The sequence below is a fragment of the Schistocerca cancellata genome, chromosome 10, assembly GCF_023864275.1.
Source record: "Schistocerca cancellata isolate TAMUIC-IGC-003103 chromosome 10, iqSchCanc2.1, whole genome shotgun sequence".
In the NCBI taxonomy this organism is placed as follows: domain Eukaryota; kingdom Metazoa; phylum Arthropoda; class Insecta; order Orthoptera; family Acrididae; genus Schistocerca; species Schistocerca cancellata.
This window is the reverse complement of record NC_064635.1, coordinates 72,811,269-72,829,197: the sequence shown is the minus strand read 5'-3', so window position 1 is coordinate 72,829,197 and position 17,929 is coordinate 72,811,269. Positions and strand designations below refer to the sequence as shown.

The window sequence follows — 17,929 nt, the reverse complement described above, 5'->3', positions numbered from 1 at the left end:
TGCCCAGGCGTATCAAGGCCGTTGTTACGGCCAGAGGTGGTTGTTTTGGGTACTGATTTCTCAGGATCTATGCACCCAAATTGCGTGAAAATGTAATCAGATGTCAGTTCTAGTATAATATATTTGTCCAATGAATACTCGTTTATCATCTGCATTTCTTCTTGATGTAGTAATTTTAATGGGCAGTAGTGTAAAAGACTTCGTGTAAGACTTTTTTTAGTGATTAAAACTTGACTATTACTTCATCGAATGATACAATTGTGTTTGTAAGAACATCAAATAAGAAAAATACACCCACAGGAACGGTGGATTAGGATATTTACTAACAGACCTCGATTAAAAGCAGAAAAACAACATTGGTATATTCCAAAATAACCTCACACTCATTCCTGTGCAGTTGTCAGGCCGTGTTCGTGTTGTGATTGAGTGTTGTTTAATTGAGTAAATGCATTGTGTCTGCGAATACCAACTAGCAGCATATGTTCACCTGTGCTTTGATGGCAGTGCCCATGTCGCTGTGACAGAATACCAGAGATGCTTCCCTGATCGACGAACAACCTGTCCCACGGTATTTGCCAGTGTTTTACAACCATTACGTGAATCGAGAACACTACCCAGTGCACATGTAATATCAGAACGTGTGACCGTCCAGTCAGTCGAGGAAAGGGAAGAAATTATTGCAACAGTACGACAGAGTCCCACCATCAGTACATGGCGCATTAGCCGTCAACTCGATATTCCGGAAACGTGAATGCGGTGTACACTGTGGACTGAGGGCAACATCTGCAACCAGGCGACTCAATAAGCAGGAAACAGTTTTGTGAATGTTGGCTGTACACAAATATGTCATACAATACCCTTTATTAACAGATGATGCTACATTTACACGCAGGGGGCTCATGAAAACCCGCAGTTCTTGAAAACGGGTGACGAAGAACCCACATGAAACTAGGGAAACAAGATCCAAAGTTAGGTTCTCAGTGAACGTCTGGTATGACAGATGAGGTAGTGATAGGTCCTGTTTTCCTGCCAAAGTATGGCAACCTCAGGGTACACATATTTCCAGTTAGAAGACCTACCAGAACTTTCGAAAGACGCGACATTAGAGAAACGACGGCAAATGCATCTGCAACGCGATGGAGCACTTGTATCAGACAAGTATACCAGTACCTGAATAACACATTTCCTCAACGGTGGATTTTTTTGTGGTGGACCCATTAACTGCTTGCCAGATCACATGACTCAACCTCATCAGATCTCGGTTTATGGGGCTGGTTAAAGGGAAATGTGTACGATAGATTGGCGTCATGTCACGTATTGCGCTGTCCCTACCGCCGGACGTTCGAGTCCTTTCTTGGGCATGGTTCAAATGGCTCTGAGAACTTCTAAGGTCATCAGTCCCCTAGAGCTTAGAACTACTTATACTTAAATAACCTGCCCGAGGCAGGATTCGAACCTGCGACCGTAGCGGTCGCGCGGTTCCAGACTGCAGCGCCTAGAACAGCTCGGCCACCCCGGCCGGCCCTTGGGCATGGGTGTGAGTGTTGTTCTTAGCGTAAGTTAGTTTAAGTACTGTGTACGTCTAGGGACCGATGACCTCAGCAGTTAGTGTTGTGACTTGGCAAGACAGCCAAGCCACTATGATTGGTAGCCGAAAGGCACGCATCTAAGCTCACGCAGGCTGGCGTGAGGTCTGGAACAGTTATAGGAGTTTATAGTAGGAAGAAAAGTACGTAGCTTCTGGAATACTTAACTTTAACCCATAATTGGTGAACATCGGTCTGACGGTACATGCATCACAAGATAAATAGCAAATGATAATGGCGCCTTGCTAGGTCGTAGCAAATGACGTAGCTGAAGGCTATGCTAACTATCGTCTCGGCAAATGAGAGCGTAATTTGTCAGTGAACGATCTCTAGCAAAGTCGGCTGTACAACTGGGGCGAGTGCTAGGAAGTCTCTCTAGACCTGCCGTGTGGTGGCGCTCGGTCTGCAATCACTGACAGTGGCGACACGCGGGTCCGACGTATACTAACGGACCGCGGCCGATTTAAAGGCCACCACCCAGCAAGCGTGGTGTCTGACGGTGACACCACAGTTAGTCCCTTAGAAATTCAGACACATTTGAACATTTGTACGCTGCAAAGGTGGATACACGTGAAGAACTCGTCACTTGCAACACCGATGCTGTTGCCCACATTTAAGCCCACCGAGATGATGATCGAGTGGAGCAAAACACACGCTGCCATGCGTTGACAAGGGCGTTGAAATGGGTGGGGAATTTTATGAACATTCCTTATTAAGTCCGCAACAGCGCCTACACAGCATTTCAGTAGTAATATCCACACTTGTCTCCATAAACATTCGTGGATGTGTGTAGCTTTAAACCTGCTCCAATTCTGTAACGATCGAAAATCAGCCACGTGTCCATAGGACTTTTTGGTTTATTTTTCACATGTACAATCACCTCACAGATTATGTGACATTCCTCCTGAGTCATCCTCTACACAATATAAAAGAAAAACTTTGTTAGGAAAAGTCTGTTAAAGTTCTCGAAAGATTTACTTCCAATCTTTACTCAGCACTTTCATAAACGTCTGGAGAGACATAGGTTATATTTGTAGTATACAAAGGGGAAAGGTTTTTATCAAAAATCTCGGAAAGTTATTGACCGACTTACTTGAAATTTTCACACAGTATTCTGATAAATGTTCGATCAAGAGAATTCGTAATTTAACATTGCTCCCACAAATCTGGAAACGTTCTTGAACGACTAAATTCAGATTTTTACATTTTACTCCGATAAACAGTCACACAGAAACGCTACACATTTTTAATAGATATGGTATATAAGTATACACATACGATACAAATGGGAAAGATTGTTACCAATAATATCGAAAAGTCCTTCACCAATTTATACATACTATGTAAAACAGAAATTTTGTTGGCGAAGTCTGGAAAAATTCTTGCAACTTACTTCAGATTTTTACACCATAAACTATCAAATATATGGATGCACGTAGACTATATTCTTTTAAACACATATAATGTATAAACCTGTATATCATATAGTAGGGAAACGTCATTATCAAAAATCTAAAAATATTCTTCAGTGATATACTTCAAAGTTTTGCAAGATACCATAACATATATATACATATATATATATATATATATATATATATATATATATATATATATATATATATATATATATATATATATATATATATATATATCCTACGTCTGTCCAAATGTTGACGGACATCATTTTGAGCATTTAGTGCATTAATGTGGTATGTACAGGTAATCACACTGTAACAGCATGCATTCTCAGAAATGATAAGTTCACAAAGGTACATGTATCACATTGGAACAACCGAAATAAAATGTTCAAACATACTCACGTTCTGTATTTTAATTTGAAAAGCCTACCTGTTACCAACTTTCCATCTAGCTTGAAGGGGGAAGCCAGATGGCGCTATGGTTGACCAGCTAGACGGCGCTGCCATAGGTCAAACGGATATTAACTGCGTTTTTTTAAATTGGAACCCCAATTTTTTATTACATATTCGTGTAGTACGTAAAGAAATATGAATGTTTTAGTTGGACCACTTTTTTCGCTTTGTGATAGATGGCGCTGTAATAGTCACAAACATACGGCTCACAATTTTAGACGAAAAGTTGGTAACAGGTAGGTTTCTTAAATTAAAATACAGAACGTAGGTACCTTTGAACATTTTATTTCGGTTGTTCCAATACGATACATGTACGTTTGTGAATTTATCATTTCTGAGAACGCATGCCGTTACAGCGTGATTACCTGGAAATACCACATTAATGCAAGAAATACTCAAAATAATGTCCGTCAACCTTAATGCATTTTGCAAAACGTGTAACGACATTCCTCTCAACAGCGAATAGTTCGCCTTCCGTAATGTGCGCACATGCATTGACAATGCGCTGACGCATGTTGTCAGGCGTTGTCGGTGGATCACGATAGCAAATATCCCTCAACTTTCCCCACAGAAAGAACTCCGGGGACGTCAGATCCGGTGATCGTTGCTTCGACGACCAGTCCACCTGTCATGAAATATGCTATTCAATACCGTTTCAACCGCACGCGAGCTATGTGCCGGACATCCATCATGTTGGAACTACATCGCCATTCTGTCATGCAGTGAAACATCTTGTAGTAACATCGGTAGAGCATTACGTAGGAAATTAGCATACACTGCACCATTTAGATTACCATCGATAAAATGGGGGCCAATTATCCTTCCTCTCATAATGCCGCACCATACATTAACTCGCCAAGGTCGCGGTTGTTCCACTTGTCGCAGCCATCGTGGATTTTCCGTTGCCCTAGAGTGCGTATTATGCCGGTTTACGTTACCGCTGTTGGTGAATGACGCTTCGTCGCTAAATAGAACGCGTGCAAAAAATCTGTCATCGTACCGTAATTTCTCTTGTGTCCAGTGGCAGAACTGTACACGACGTTCAAAGTCGTTGCCATGCAATTCCTGGTGCACGGAAATATGGTACGGGTGCAATCGATTTGATGTAGCATTCTCAACACCGACGTCTTTGAGATTCCCGATTCTCGCGCAATTTGTCTGCTACTGATGGGCGGATTAGCCGTGACAGCAGCTAAAACACCTACTTGGGCATCATAATTTGTTGCAGGTCGTGGTTGACGTTTCACATGTGGCTGAACACTTCCTGTTTCCTTAAATAACGTAACTATCCGGCAAACGGTCCGGGCACTTGGATGATGTCGTCCAGGATACCGAGCAGCATACATAGCACATGCTCGTTGGGCATTTTGGTGACAATAGCCATACATCAACACGATATCGACCTTTTCCGCAATTGGTAAACGGTCCATTATAACACGGGTAATATATCACGAAGCAAATACCGGCCGCACTGACGGAATGTTACGTGATACCACGTACTTATACGTTTGTGGCTATTACAGCGCCATCTATCACAAAGCGAAAAAGGTGGTCCAGCTATAACATTCGTATTTCTTTACGTACTCCAGGAATATGAAATAAAAATTGGGGTTCGTATTTAAAAAGAATGCAGTTGATATCCGTTTGACCTATGGCAGCACCATCTAGCGGGCCAACGATAGCGCCATCTGGTTTCCTCCTTCAAGCTAGACGAATTTCGTTCTTTGTAGTTTTTCGTATGATGCTCATTTCGTGAGATATTTGGTCCGGTCACTATCAATGGACTACCCTGTGTATAATCTATAAAAGATCTACATCACTAAATGAGGGAAAGCCATATTTTAACTTTGCTACCATAAAGCTCGAAAAATCATGACTGATTTATTTCAAGTTTTGTGTGAAACTTTGCTAAAAGTTGAGACGGACATAGGCTATGTATTGTTTAAACACCTGTTGTATATAAATATCTGAATGTTATATGTACAGAGGAAGTGTTAGCAAATATCTCGAGATATAAACATATTAAGCTAAAATTCTACAAGACAATCGCTTTGTAGGTACTTTCTTGTCACAAACTGGTTCAGTAAACAGAATGAGAAATGTCAACAGAAATAGAAACCATAAATCTAAGTCGTTTGGTAGTATATTTTGATGTAATATTGAAACAATACACCTAGAGCTAAACTGTATTATAAACTTTATATGTACTTCCTCGATAGTGGTACATGCTGACAATATCATGACGAATCTATAAACAAAAATACAGTCGTTTAGTAATAGCAGGCAGATCACAAATAATCCGGCTGAAATTTAATGGTATTCTTGAAGAATTTAATGCAATAATAGTATACTAAAGCACATATGCAGATTTAAAATACTTTGAAGCTCAAGTCAAAACGAGTCACACAGTTAAAACGTCTTCAAGTATGTATCTTACCTCTCTTCCTCTCTGTCTCCCTTTTCTACCTCACTCAGTGTCATTCTATAATGTCCCCAAAGGAGGCGGGAGTGGCTGTAAGCCAGCATGGAGTGAGCAGGTGACGAAGGCGAAAGGGGAACTGAAGAGGCTCCAGAGAAGAAAGACAGGTGTTGGGTTAAACAAGTTCGCTGTTGAAGCATCTGCACTGCGCAGTATACCCAGTCAGTGGCCGGCTGGACGCTGGGTTGTGCTGTGCTGCCTACCTGCATGCCTCATGAACCCGACGGTGAGTATTCGCCGTGTGCCAGCGGCCCCATCACATAAGCGAGCAGTGAGCCTTACACACCGGCAGTGTGTACCCTCGACAGTGCCGAATCTGCAGCGGCCCCTGTGGCACCCAGCTGTGTCATATCTGGGTAAACCAAAGGCGATGTGGCACTTGTTCCTCGTTGCTGGAAGATGGTGTGAACGGCGAGTGACTTGCTGACAGTAGGCAGGAGTCAGACATGCTGCGGCCTGCTGTACGTTGCCACTAACTCTGGGAGGGACTTAGCGCATAGAGCTATAGCAGGCAGTAGAAGGTGATTTTGCCTTATAGTATGTTAGCGGGCTTAATTCAGGTGGCAGCACTCTCCATGATTTCTGTAACTATGACAAGAACTGTTCAGGTGACAGAGGATTAGCACTCAGTCGTACATGTGATGCAAATGTGTGGCTTGTCGCACGTTTAAACCTAGCCCTCGTATTTCCCACACACTACCTGGTAATTCTCGCAACAATGTGGAACTTTACTTGAACTCACGCTTGCAGCACTCCCAAATTCCAAACACTCGCATCTTCCCACATCCTAGAATAGCCCATTACTCTACTCATTCATGGCCATAATAACTGCGGAAGCAAGACTGGATGATTACCTGACCCTGGCCTTGTAACATTATCCAACGTATTCTTGCTGTGCTGGTACTATGAACAACTGAAATTATAGGGAGACTATAACTGTGATTTTCCCGGGAGCATGCAGCTCCACCTTATTGCTTAATGATGATGGCATCCTCTTCAATAAATTACTCCGGAAATAAAATAGTATGACGTTCGGATTTCTGTAGCCTCTGCAGAGCTGGTGATACGTATCCCTAGGTTTGATAAGAGGAAGTTTGACTGTCAACAGTTGACTGACTAGACAGAGCTCAGAAAATGTTAACACAGTTTGGATTCTCAACAGCGGTATGCTCTAGGGAATAGGAAAGAATACAGTGTTGAAGTTCCCTGTTTACGCTTTCAGTTAAATGGCTTGTTCTGCTTTGCTACATATTGATACATAGTGATAATGACAAGCGACAAAATATCCAGCTAACCTCACCCATTTTGCTACCCTCTGTCCCAGGTAGGTATAGAAAACTCCTGTGTCGTTATCGCATCAGTACAAGGTTATCAATACAAAATCAAATACGGGTAACGCAGACATAGATCTAATAATGAATGAGCCAATAGCAATACGGGTAAGCTGCTAAAATAGCATACTGGATGCATCATAGTGGACAAAACAGGCACGAATCCAACGTCCAAGATAGCTTTGTAGACGATGGTAAGGACGTATGGTGAGATAAACCAAGTTATTCAGATGGTTAATGGAGACGAAAATTTAATTGTTATGGGGGACTGCATTTCTGTATTAAGAAACGGAGAAAAGCAAATATACCCGCAGAATGTCGATGTCGGGACAGGAATGAAAAGGAAACCCTACTGTAGAACTTTGGTCAGAGCATAATTTAATTATCGCTGACACTTGGATTAAGAATCAGGTGAGGAGGTCCCAGATTGATTTTGCAATGAGGCAGACTTACAAACGAAATTTTGAACTATAAGTAATTTCCAGGTTCAGATGCGGACTCTGACCATAATTTATTCGACATGAGCTACAGATTGCAAACGAAGAGATTGCACAAATGTAGGAAATTAGGGAGATGGGATCCGCATAAGTTGAAGTAACCAGAGGATGCTGAGTGTGTCAAAAGCAGAGTTAGGCATATCGCTGAAACAGAAGAAAAGCATACAATGGAAGATGAATGGGTGGTTTTGATAGAGTGAAAGCAGTAAAGGATGAAACAGTGTACCACGTCGTACTGCCCCGTTCATGCACTGGTGTCTGCATGGCATCTGATGGGGCAGTACTTAGCAACTACATATCTTTGCAGGAAATAAAGGGTGAACTGATATCTCGAATACTCTCGGCTAGAAAAACGGTTGTAGTGGGTGTACACAAGTGCTGCGTACAGCATTTTGCAGATTCCAGTACCAGGGAGATAGGCTCCAATCACTGCATACGCTACATCCTAATAATCGGACTCTCGCGGGAGGTGTTCCAGTATCAACAGAACTAAGACGAATTCTTGAGAAACAATATGGACAATTTCTGCTTGGAAAAGAGGTTGTGCTTTATTTTAGGATGCATTGTGCCTCGAAAGAAGTGAGTACAAATATAAAAAAGTAGTAACAACTCATCTTGAGGTTGAAGCTCTTTTGTCTGTTTTCGCTTTAACAATACAAAGTCAAATACGGGTAACGCAGACATATATCTAATAATGAATGAGCCAATAGCAATACGGGTAAGCTGCTAAAATAGCATACTGGATGCATCATCGTAGACAAAACAGGCACGAGTCCAACGTCCAAGATAGTTTGTGTTGTTTTGGGTGGGGTCCGCCTTTAGCAAAACACAATCTGATTTTTTGTTCCAGACATGTTTCACTGCAGTTGCAGCATCATCAGTGGTTTATTTTATTTTATTTTATTTTTATTTTATTTATTTTATGGCTGTTAAACGTAAGGGATGTTCTTTACTGTTTACATACATGTAAATATTAGTTTTCAAATTGTAATTACATATGTTTGAAGAGCACATAAAATCATGTAGTCATAGTAGTCATACCTTCTTAACACATGGTGTGGTTTTCCTGCTATATTACGTTTTTACATTGTCTGTTTTTTTTTTTTTTTTTTTTTTTTTACAGTTTGTCATCTGCAACCATATGCAACTTAATGTAGACAAAATATTTACGCAAAAATTAAGATTTCTAAGCGGTTATGGCTATGCCTGACATCAGAAAGAGCGGATCGTTATTTGGCTGTAAGGATACTGCAGCTGGCATCTGACCTCTCAACAGTCCCTGGTCGTGTTGCATCGAAGCAGCAGAGTGGCCTTTATTGTTGGAGCCCTGCTGTCTCTTTATCTCTGGCGTGTCTTCATAGAAGGGAACGCCTAGAGAGAAGCTGTCAACACGACACCTGGGCGGTCGAACAGTTGGTCAATGTTCTTTTTACAGATGAGTCCCGATTTGGTCCGAAGAGTGATTACCGACGGATTCGCATCTGGAGGGCAAGTGGAACACGATTTCGGGACCCAAACATTGTGGAAAGATATTGAGGAGGATCCCTAATGGAGAGGGCAGGGATTAAGTTGACCACCCATGAAATTTTGCAGGTGAATCAGCAAGATTTAACTACTGTCAGGTACCGTGAGCAGACCTTGGGATCTCATGCGCGGTTGTTGGGAAGTGCTGTGGCCCCAGCCTTCGTACTGATGGACGATAATGCTCGACCTGACAGAGCACTGCCGGTTGATGTTTTCTTGGAAACGGAAGATACTGCAAGCATGGCGTGGCCTGCTGGCTTTCTCGATTTGAATGTCTGGGATGCACTAGAGCGACGGGGTGCATCACGTCAGCACCCACCAAGACTTGTGAGCAGCTCTGCGGGAAAAATGGGCGTTATTGCCTCAAAATGAGATTGATGAAATCATTCACAGCACGCCCCGTCATTGTCAGGCCTATTGGTGCCAGAGGTGATGACACCCCATACTGAGCACGTTAACCAGTTGTCAGAATGTGTATGCAAATACGTTAAGTAAAAAAAAAAAAAGAAAAAAGAAACAACGAGAAACGTTTTTGTCTAACGTTAAGGGGCTCCGGAACGCCCTATACTTGCAATGTTAAAATAACGCTTATAAATTACATCTTTCCTCACAAAGTGTTTGAGGTAGGAAGTTGAACTTTTTACAGATTATTTATTGGAATATGGGCTACAACTTAACACAGGGATTTTACAAAATTTTAGTTCAGTTATTAAAGATGATTTTTTTTCAATTGTAATGAAAATTCACAACATTTTTTTGCAATTTTCTATTTATATATTCAAAAATATACAGTTTTTTGGAAAAAGGCTGTGTTAAATTATGCAGAAGGTACTGTGTAACATTTACTGAAAGTTTGAAACAAATATGTTTGGAAGATCCTTAGAAAACATGTAATTAGTATGAGAAAATAAAAGTTTTGGAAATCGAGCGACAAAGATTGGATTAACTTTTTAGTGCATTCCAGGTCCATAGGATGGATTATCTTCATCCTCTGCAAACTCCTCCTCCAGCTTCCTCTTGTACCTCCTCCTGTTTACTCTTGCTTGTATTTCTAGACTCTTTACGGCCCTGGCTGCAGCCCGAAGGCGTTCCTTGTCTAAAGCAAGCATCGCTCGTACCATGTTAAACCTATCTTCATTGCCATATTTCTAAATACCTTGCACCTTACAATGTTGCCATCATTGAAAGTCGCAACAGCATGATACACACCAAAGTGAAGTGTTTCTACTCCAACAGTCTTGGGGATTCTCGACCATATAACACTATTTACACTTGCATTGGGGTTTTGAGTTTTTCCGTGAATACACTTTTCAACAGTTCAGGTGCTGCTAAGTCTCTGAAAATAGGTTAGCCACAACACATACTTTATCTCACATCACTAAAATGTACCTGATGAACACGGACGTTAATAATAACACCATTTGACAGCAGTTTAACAGCGCCACAGTGGGTCACGCCCATGCAGAACACATTTCAAAAAAAATTTAAAAATAGTTGTAGTCTTCGGAATTGAATAAATTATATATCTATTAAAAGGTAATAGTCTGCAGATTCAGAAAACGCAAAAAAGTAAAAATTGAACTTTTCATGATTTTGAGCCTTTCCGGAGCCCCTTAAGCATGCTGAAATTGTTTACGTTCTGTATTCTTTACAGTCTTTATACTTTACTATCACCTGTTTATACTCTTTTCCGACAAAATAAACGCAACTTTGCAAAATATCAGTTTGTTGCTTTGATTTTGGACACCAGTTTGTAAGGTAGCAGATTTTGCACCTTACAAGATGCTAAATCGGTACTAATATACCGAACGTACAGAGATAGCCATTTAACAAAACGAGATAATTGGCCCACCGGTAGGAGAGAATGGACACAGAAAAGGAAGTTGTGTGTGTCATGTGAAACTAACGAGACGGCCGCAGAGGCTGGAACACGGCCGGGCCCCTTTGTCGGCTGGCGCTTCAGGACAACAGAGACGTTCGGAGAGGCCGGGCCATCACAACAAGAAGTGAGAAGAAGATATATGTGAAAGAGGGAAAGGCGATTTCGCACCACAGTGGACAACTTGCGGAAGACTGTGACGGGATTGGCGCAGAGCGCGTAGAGATACATATTAAAAGACTGGCGGCAGAAAGGTTGAAGGAGTATATAGTGGGTCTATATAGCGGTGATGGCAATATTATGGAAGTGGAAGAGGATGAAGATGATGATGGAATGAAAGATACGATACTGTGTGAAGAGTTTGACAGAACACTGAAAGACATAAGTCGAAACAAGGTCCCAGGAGTAGACAACATTCCATTAGAACTACTGACAGCCTTGGGAGAGCCAGTCCTGATAAAACTCTACCATCTGGTGAGTACGATGTATGAGACAGGCGAAATTCCCTCAGACTTCAAGAAGAATATAATAATTCCAATCCCAAAGAAAGCAGGTGTTGACAGATGTGAAAATTACTGAACAATCAGTTTAATAAGTCACAGCTGCAAAATACTAACACGAATTCTTTACAGGCGAATGGAAAAACTGGAAGAAGCTGACCTCGAGGAAGATCAGTTTGGATTCCGTAGAAATACTGGAACACGTGAGGCAATACTGACCTTACGACTTATCTTAGAAGAAAGATTAAGGAAAGGCAAACCTACGTTTCTAGCATTTGTAGACTTAGAGAAAACTTTCGACAATCTTGACTGGAATACTCTCTTTCAAATTCTGAAGGTGGTAGGGGCAAAAATACAGGGAGCGAAAGGCTGTTTACAATTTGTACAGAAACCAGATGGCAGTTATAAGAGTCAAGGGGTATGAAAGGGAAGCAGTGGTTGAGAAGGGAGTGAGACAGGGTTGTAGCCTATCCCCGATATTATTCAATCTGTGTATTGAGCAAGCAATAAAGGAAACAAAAGAAAAATTCGGAGTAGGTATTAAAATCCATGGAGAAGAAATAAAAACTTTGAGGTTCGCCGATGACATTGTAATTCTGTCAGAGACAGCAAAGGACTTGGAAGAGCAGTTGAACGGAATGGACAGTGTCTTGAAGGGAGGGTATAAGATGAACATCAACAAAAGAAAACGAGGATAATGGAATGTAGTCGAATTAAGTCGGGTGATGCTGAGGGAATTAGATTAGTGAATGAGACACTTAAAGTAGTAAAGGATTTTTGCTATTTGGGGAGCAAAATAACTGATGATGGTCGAAGTAGAGAGGATATAAAATGTAGACTGGCAATGGCAAGGAAAGCGTTTCTGAAGAAGAGAAATTTGCTAACATCGAGTATTGATTTAAGTGTCAGGAAGTGTGGTGTGCGTACTGTAAGACCTTCGGTACACACACCATCAGATTATTTGACTTGTCGCTCTAACGAAGTAGGCGAGTGTCAGCAATATGTCACGTGGCCTTATCGTGGCGTGTTTATTTTCTGCCGTTAGGTCAGACGATAGAAATGCCACTTGCACGCTTAGAGTAGCAGATTGACAGTGACCAACTTTAAACAGAACTTGATTAATTTTCACACACGTTAAATTAAAATAATAAAAAGCATAAATATTACGTAACTTGATTCTGGATGCCGTTTACAACTGACAATCTGAAGTTCCTTTGGTCTTGGTATGTTAATCTTATTATCACATATCTCTGATACTTGACAAAGTGTCTATTCATTTCTCTTCATGGCTATGTACAGGAATATCATAATCTTATTATGCACAGACTGAAACTTGACTATAGACTGGTACAGACAAATGCAGACTGGTACAGACTAATGCAGACTGACTAATCGGAGGTCTGTACACTCGTTATAATACCTCAAGCATTCAGGTATCACTGCGTGATTGTGATCCGTGAGGAGAAAAGGTTCTACGTTAGCAGCAATCTCATCGGCTGCATTACATTTTAATACGCGGATCGGCGGAAGCAGCATTTGGTCCGTCTCTAAGACAGCGCCATCTCATAGTGCGGAGACTGCGCTGTTGTGCTTAGCGGGGCGCGCTCTATTGGGAAAGTTGTGTATGCGCTGACTACGCGGAACTATGTACACAACAGAAAGTCGTTTCTGAAAGTATTTATATGGAGTGTAGCCATGTATGGAAGTGAAACATGGACGATAAATAGTTTAGACAAGCAGAGAATAGAATCTTTCGAAATGTGGTGCTACAGAAGAATGCTGAAGATTAGATGGGTAGATCACATAACTAATGAGGAGGTATTGAATAGAATTGGGGACAAGAGGAGATTTTGGCACAACTTGACTAGAAGAAGGGATCAGTTGGTAGGACATGTTCTGAGGCATCAAGGGATCACCAATTTAGTATTGGAGGGCAGCGTGGAGGGTAAAAATCGTAGAGTGAGACCAAGAGATGAATACACTAAGCAGATTCAGAAGGATGTAGGTTGCAGTAAGTACTGGCAGATGAAGAAGCTTGCACAGGATAGAATAGCATGGAGAGCTGCATCAAACCAGTTTCAGGACTGAAGACCACAACAACAACAACAATGATAATTTCGATGCAAACAATACTGGGGGCATAACCGCACGTTTAAACAGAGCCAACTTAAGTCAGATAGTAACTGAAGGTCGACTAAGGCTACCAGTAGATATTTCTCAATATATCGATAATTTTACAATAAAAGCCTCCGTACGTTGCAAGTTTATATGATCTATAATCTGTCTGTATGAGTTAGAAATACATCGCAGACGTATCCTATCGATTAATTTCGCGATGATCAGGGAGAACGGAATTGGTTAAATTGGTAAGCTTCCGTGATCTTATTCAGTAGTATTATACGCTCGACGGTGTCAGCAGCGTCAAAGGCTCATCGCACTGCGAACAGTCATTTCCGACCGCGAAACGTGCCGTAATCAACGCCTCAGGGAAAGGGGTGGTTTCATTGTCGCCCTTCATGCCAGCTCCCTGTGGCTTCTCGTGCCGCTTATGAGCAGCGGTGAGTCTGGACACTTTTCTTCGGGCACTCGCAAGAAAACCGTAACGGTTCTGACCTACAGCGCAGAGGCGTCAAAAGAAGGGCTGATATGTGGGTAAGAGGGGGTGTGCCGACCTTCCCATAGTGTAAGAAGTGCACGAAGGTGTTGGACGGAACTGTGGTGAATTTTGGTGCCAATGTGACGTCACTAAGCCACCTCACACGTGACACGAACTTCTGAGCTGTGGCCTTTTGTTCGCTTGGGTCGACACGTTGCTGTTTGGAGCGTCTTCGAGCCTAAGCGTAATTGGCAGGGCGCAATTACAGGGTAAGGTTGTACGCAATTTTGAGCCACATTTCAAACTTAAACGTCGCAACAGATTGGAACTACGGGGTTTCGAAAAGATGACCCTTTAATTCTGCTTCGTATTGGAGAAACATCTAACAGTTATTTTCTTTAAATTGCAACTATATTTCTTTCAGAGCAATTAATTGCAATAAGATTTGTAAACAAAACATTTATCACTAGGTCTACAACTTTGCTCCCGCCGTTTAGTTCAGGGCTTTATTGTGAAAATTTTACAAAAAAAAAAAAATGATTCATAGTATTGCCCATCGCTGGCCACTACATTCTCCCATCTTTCGGATACCATACGAATTCCGTGGATGAAGAACTGGCCGTCTTTTGTGGGGATCCATGAATCGATTCAATTTTGCACTTGTTCATATGATCGGAAGTGCTGGTCAGCCACACTGTATGCCACTGATCGATAAACGTGGTAGTCAGAGAGAGCAAATTATGTAGAATACGACGGGAGGGACATAACTTCTCATTTCAAAGTTTCCATGTATATTTTGATGGGTTTTGCGACATGGGTCGAGTACTGACCTGCTGCAAAATTACCTTTACGTGTCTATCGCTGTACTGTGGCCGTTTGTGTTCAATTGCTTTCCATAATGATGTCCTGTGACTGTCTTCGTCTGTTTCAGTAGCTACGAAAGTGTTCTGTCTTCCACCGCCATGCCGGTCTTCGACATCAAAATCACCGTTCTTAAGGCGTTGAAAACATTCTCTGTACGTTCTTCCACTAATAGCTCCCTCTCCTTTGGTCTAACCCAGAATTTTAAGAGCCACAGTCGCAGATTTATTCATGTTAAAGCAGAAAATTAAAATTTCCCGTAAATAGCGAGAAATGGATACGTAGGTTGACGTACTTAATAGAGAATAACCTCATGATGCAATCACAAATCGACTAATATTTTTATGGCATTATGTTTACAGAGAGCTAAGCTTATTGTATTACACCTATGATCAACCACCTGAACTCCACTTGCCACTACTGCCGTCTATTGCAAAACGGCGGAAGCAAAGTTGTAGACCTGATACGTTTCCTTGAAGTAATGGGATGATCTCTACTATCTACAGGGTGTTACAAAAAGGTACGGCCAAACATTAAGGAAACATTCCTCACACACAAAGAAAGAAAATATATTATGTGGACAAGTGTCCGGAAACGCTTACTTTCCATGTTAGAGCTCATTTTATTACTTCTCTTAAAATAACATTGATCATGGAATGGAAACACACAGCAACAGAACGTACCAGCGTGACTTCAAACACTTTGTTACAGGAAATGTTCAAAATGTCCTCCGTTAGCGAGGATACATGCATCCACCCTCCGTCGCATGGAATCCCTGATGCGCTGATGCAGCCCTGGAGAATGGCGTATTGTATCACAGCCGTCCACAATACGAGCACGAAGAGTCTCTAGATTTGGTACCGGGGTTGGGTAGACAAGAGCTTTCAAATGCCCCCATAAATGAAAGTTCAGAGGGTTGAGGTCAGGAGAGCGTGGAGGCCATGGAATTGGTCCGCCTCTACCAATCCATCGGTCACCGAATCTGTTGTTGAGAAGCGTACGAACACTTCGACTGAAATGTGCAGGAGCTCCATCGTGCATGAACCACATGTTGTGTCGTACTTGTAAAGGCACATGTTCTAGCAGCACAGGTAGAGTATCCCGTATGAAATCATGATAACATGCTCCATTGAGCGTAGGTGGAAGTACATGGTGCCCAATCAAGACATCACCAACAATGCCTGCCCAAACGTTCACAGAAAATCTGTGTTGATGACGTGATTGCACTACTGCGTGCGGATTCTCGTCAGCCCACTCATGTTGATTGTGAAAATTTACAATTTGATCACGTTGGAGTGAAGCCTCATCCGTAAAGAGAACATTTGCACTGAAATGAGTATCGACACATTGTTGGATGAACCATTCGCAGAAGTGTACCCGTGGAGGCCAATCAGCTGATGATAGTGCCTGCACACGCTGTACATGGTACGGAAACAACTGGTTCTCCCGTAGCACTCTCCATACAGTGACGTGGTCAACGTTACCTTGTACAGCAGCAATTTCTCTGACGCTGACATTAGGGTTATCGTCAACTGCACGAAGAATTGCCTCGTCCATTGCAAGTGTCCTCGTCGTTCTAGGTCTTCCCCAGTCGCGAGTCATACGCTGGAATGTTTCGTGCTCCCTAAGACGCCGATCAATTGCTTCGAACGTCTTCCTGTCGGGACACCTTCGCTCTGGAAATCTGTCTCGATACAAATGTACCGCGCCACTGCTATTGCCCCGTGCTAATCCATACATCAAATGGGCATTTGCCAGCTCCGCATTTGTAGACATTGCACTGACTGCAAAACCACATTCGTGATGAACACTAACCTGTTGATGCTACGTACTGATGTGCTTGATGCTAGTACTGTAGAGCAATGAGTCGCATGTCAACGCAAGCACCGAAGTCAACATTCCCTTCCTTCAATTGGGCCAACTGGCGGTGAATCGTGGAAGTACAGTACATACTGATGAAACTAAAATGAGCTCTAACATGGAAATTAAGCGTTTCCGGACACATGTCCACATAACATCTTTTCTTTATTTCTGTGTGAGGAGTGTTTCCTGAAAGTTTGGCCGTACCTTTTTGTAACACCCTGTATATACTCCAGGTGACTGAAAATGTTGGGCGCATATCGCATTCTGCAACGAAGAGATGTCTCGGAGGACAGATAATGGAGGTAGGCCGTTACAAACTAGTCAGAAGAAATGAACATAAATTAAATGATACAATGATTAACGTTTGGCAATGGAAACGAAGGACCATAAAAATTTCTAGTTAACCAATCAGTCGTTTTGCACGTACCAGTGAGAAATATGATCTTTGCTAGAAGTAAACTCACCCCCGTTCGCCATAACTACCAACAGAGCAGGCACCAGCGAGTATACGACGCTCACATCCATGGCTGCTGCTGCAATTGACCGTCAGCTACTGCGGTCACGGCACACCGCGTCGCCTTATATATCGCCACTGCAACCCGCGTGGCGGACCGTACTTAGCAGCTTGTTACAAGTTTGTCGCGCATGCTTTACGAAGTCAGTGCTGCTGTCTGTTCAAACTGCATTAGTCACCATTTCTCAGAAAGGGAGAGTTTTTAAGAAATCTAAAATTCTTTAATCTCTAATCTGTCTGCACGAGTTATAAATACATCTCAGACGTATCCTACCGATTAATTTCCTAATTTTGAGGGCGAAATAGTTGCTTTAATTGGCAAGTTCCCCTGTTCTTATTCAGCAGTATCATATGCTTTTCCACGCCATATGTCCAAGAAAATTTGCTCCGACTAATAAGAGTTACAAGGTATACAACTTTGCTTC

At 42.0% G+C, this 17,929-nt stretch overlaps 1 protein-coding gene across 1 annotated transcript in view; it reads right to left on the bottom strand.

The window, feature by feature from the left end:
• LOC126106130 (chymotrypsin BI-like) overlaps positions 1 to 17,515 on the bottom strand; it is a 47,655-nt gene extending 30,140 nt beyond the window's left edge. Inside the window, exon 1 of the mRNA XM_049912374.1 lies at positions 17,455 to 17,515. Coding sequence (XP_049768331.1) covers positions 17,455 to 17,515 — 61 coding nt within the window. The remainder of the gene's footprint in view (positions 1 to 17,454) is intronic.
• Between the last annotated feature and the right edge of the window lie 414 nt (positions 17,516 to 17,929).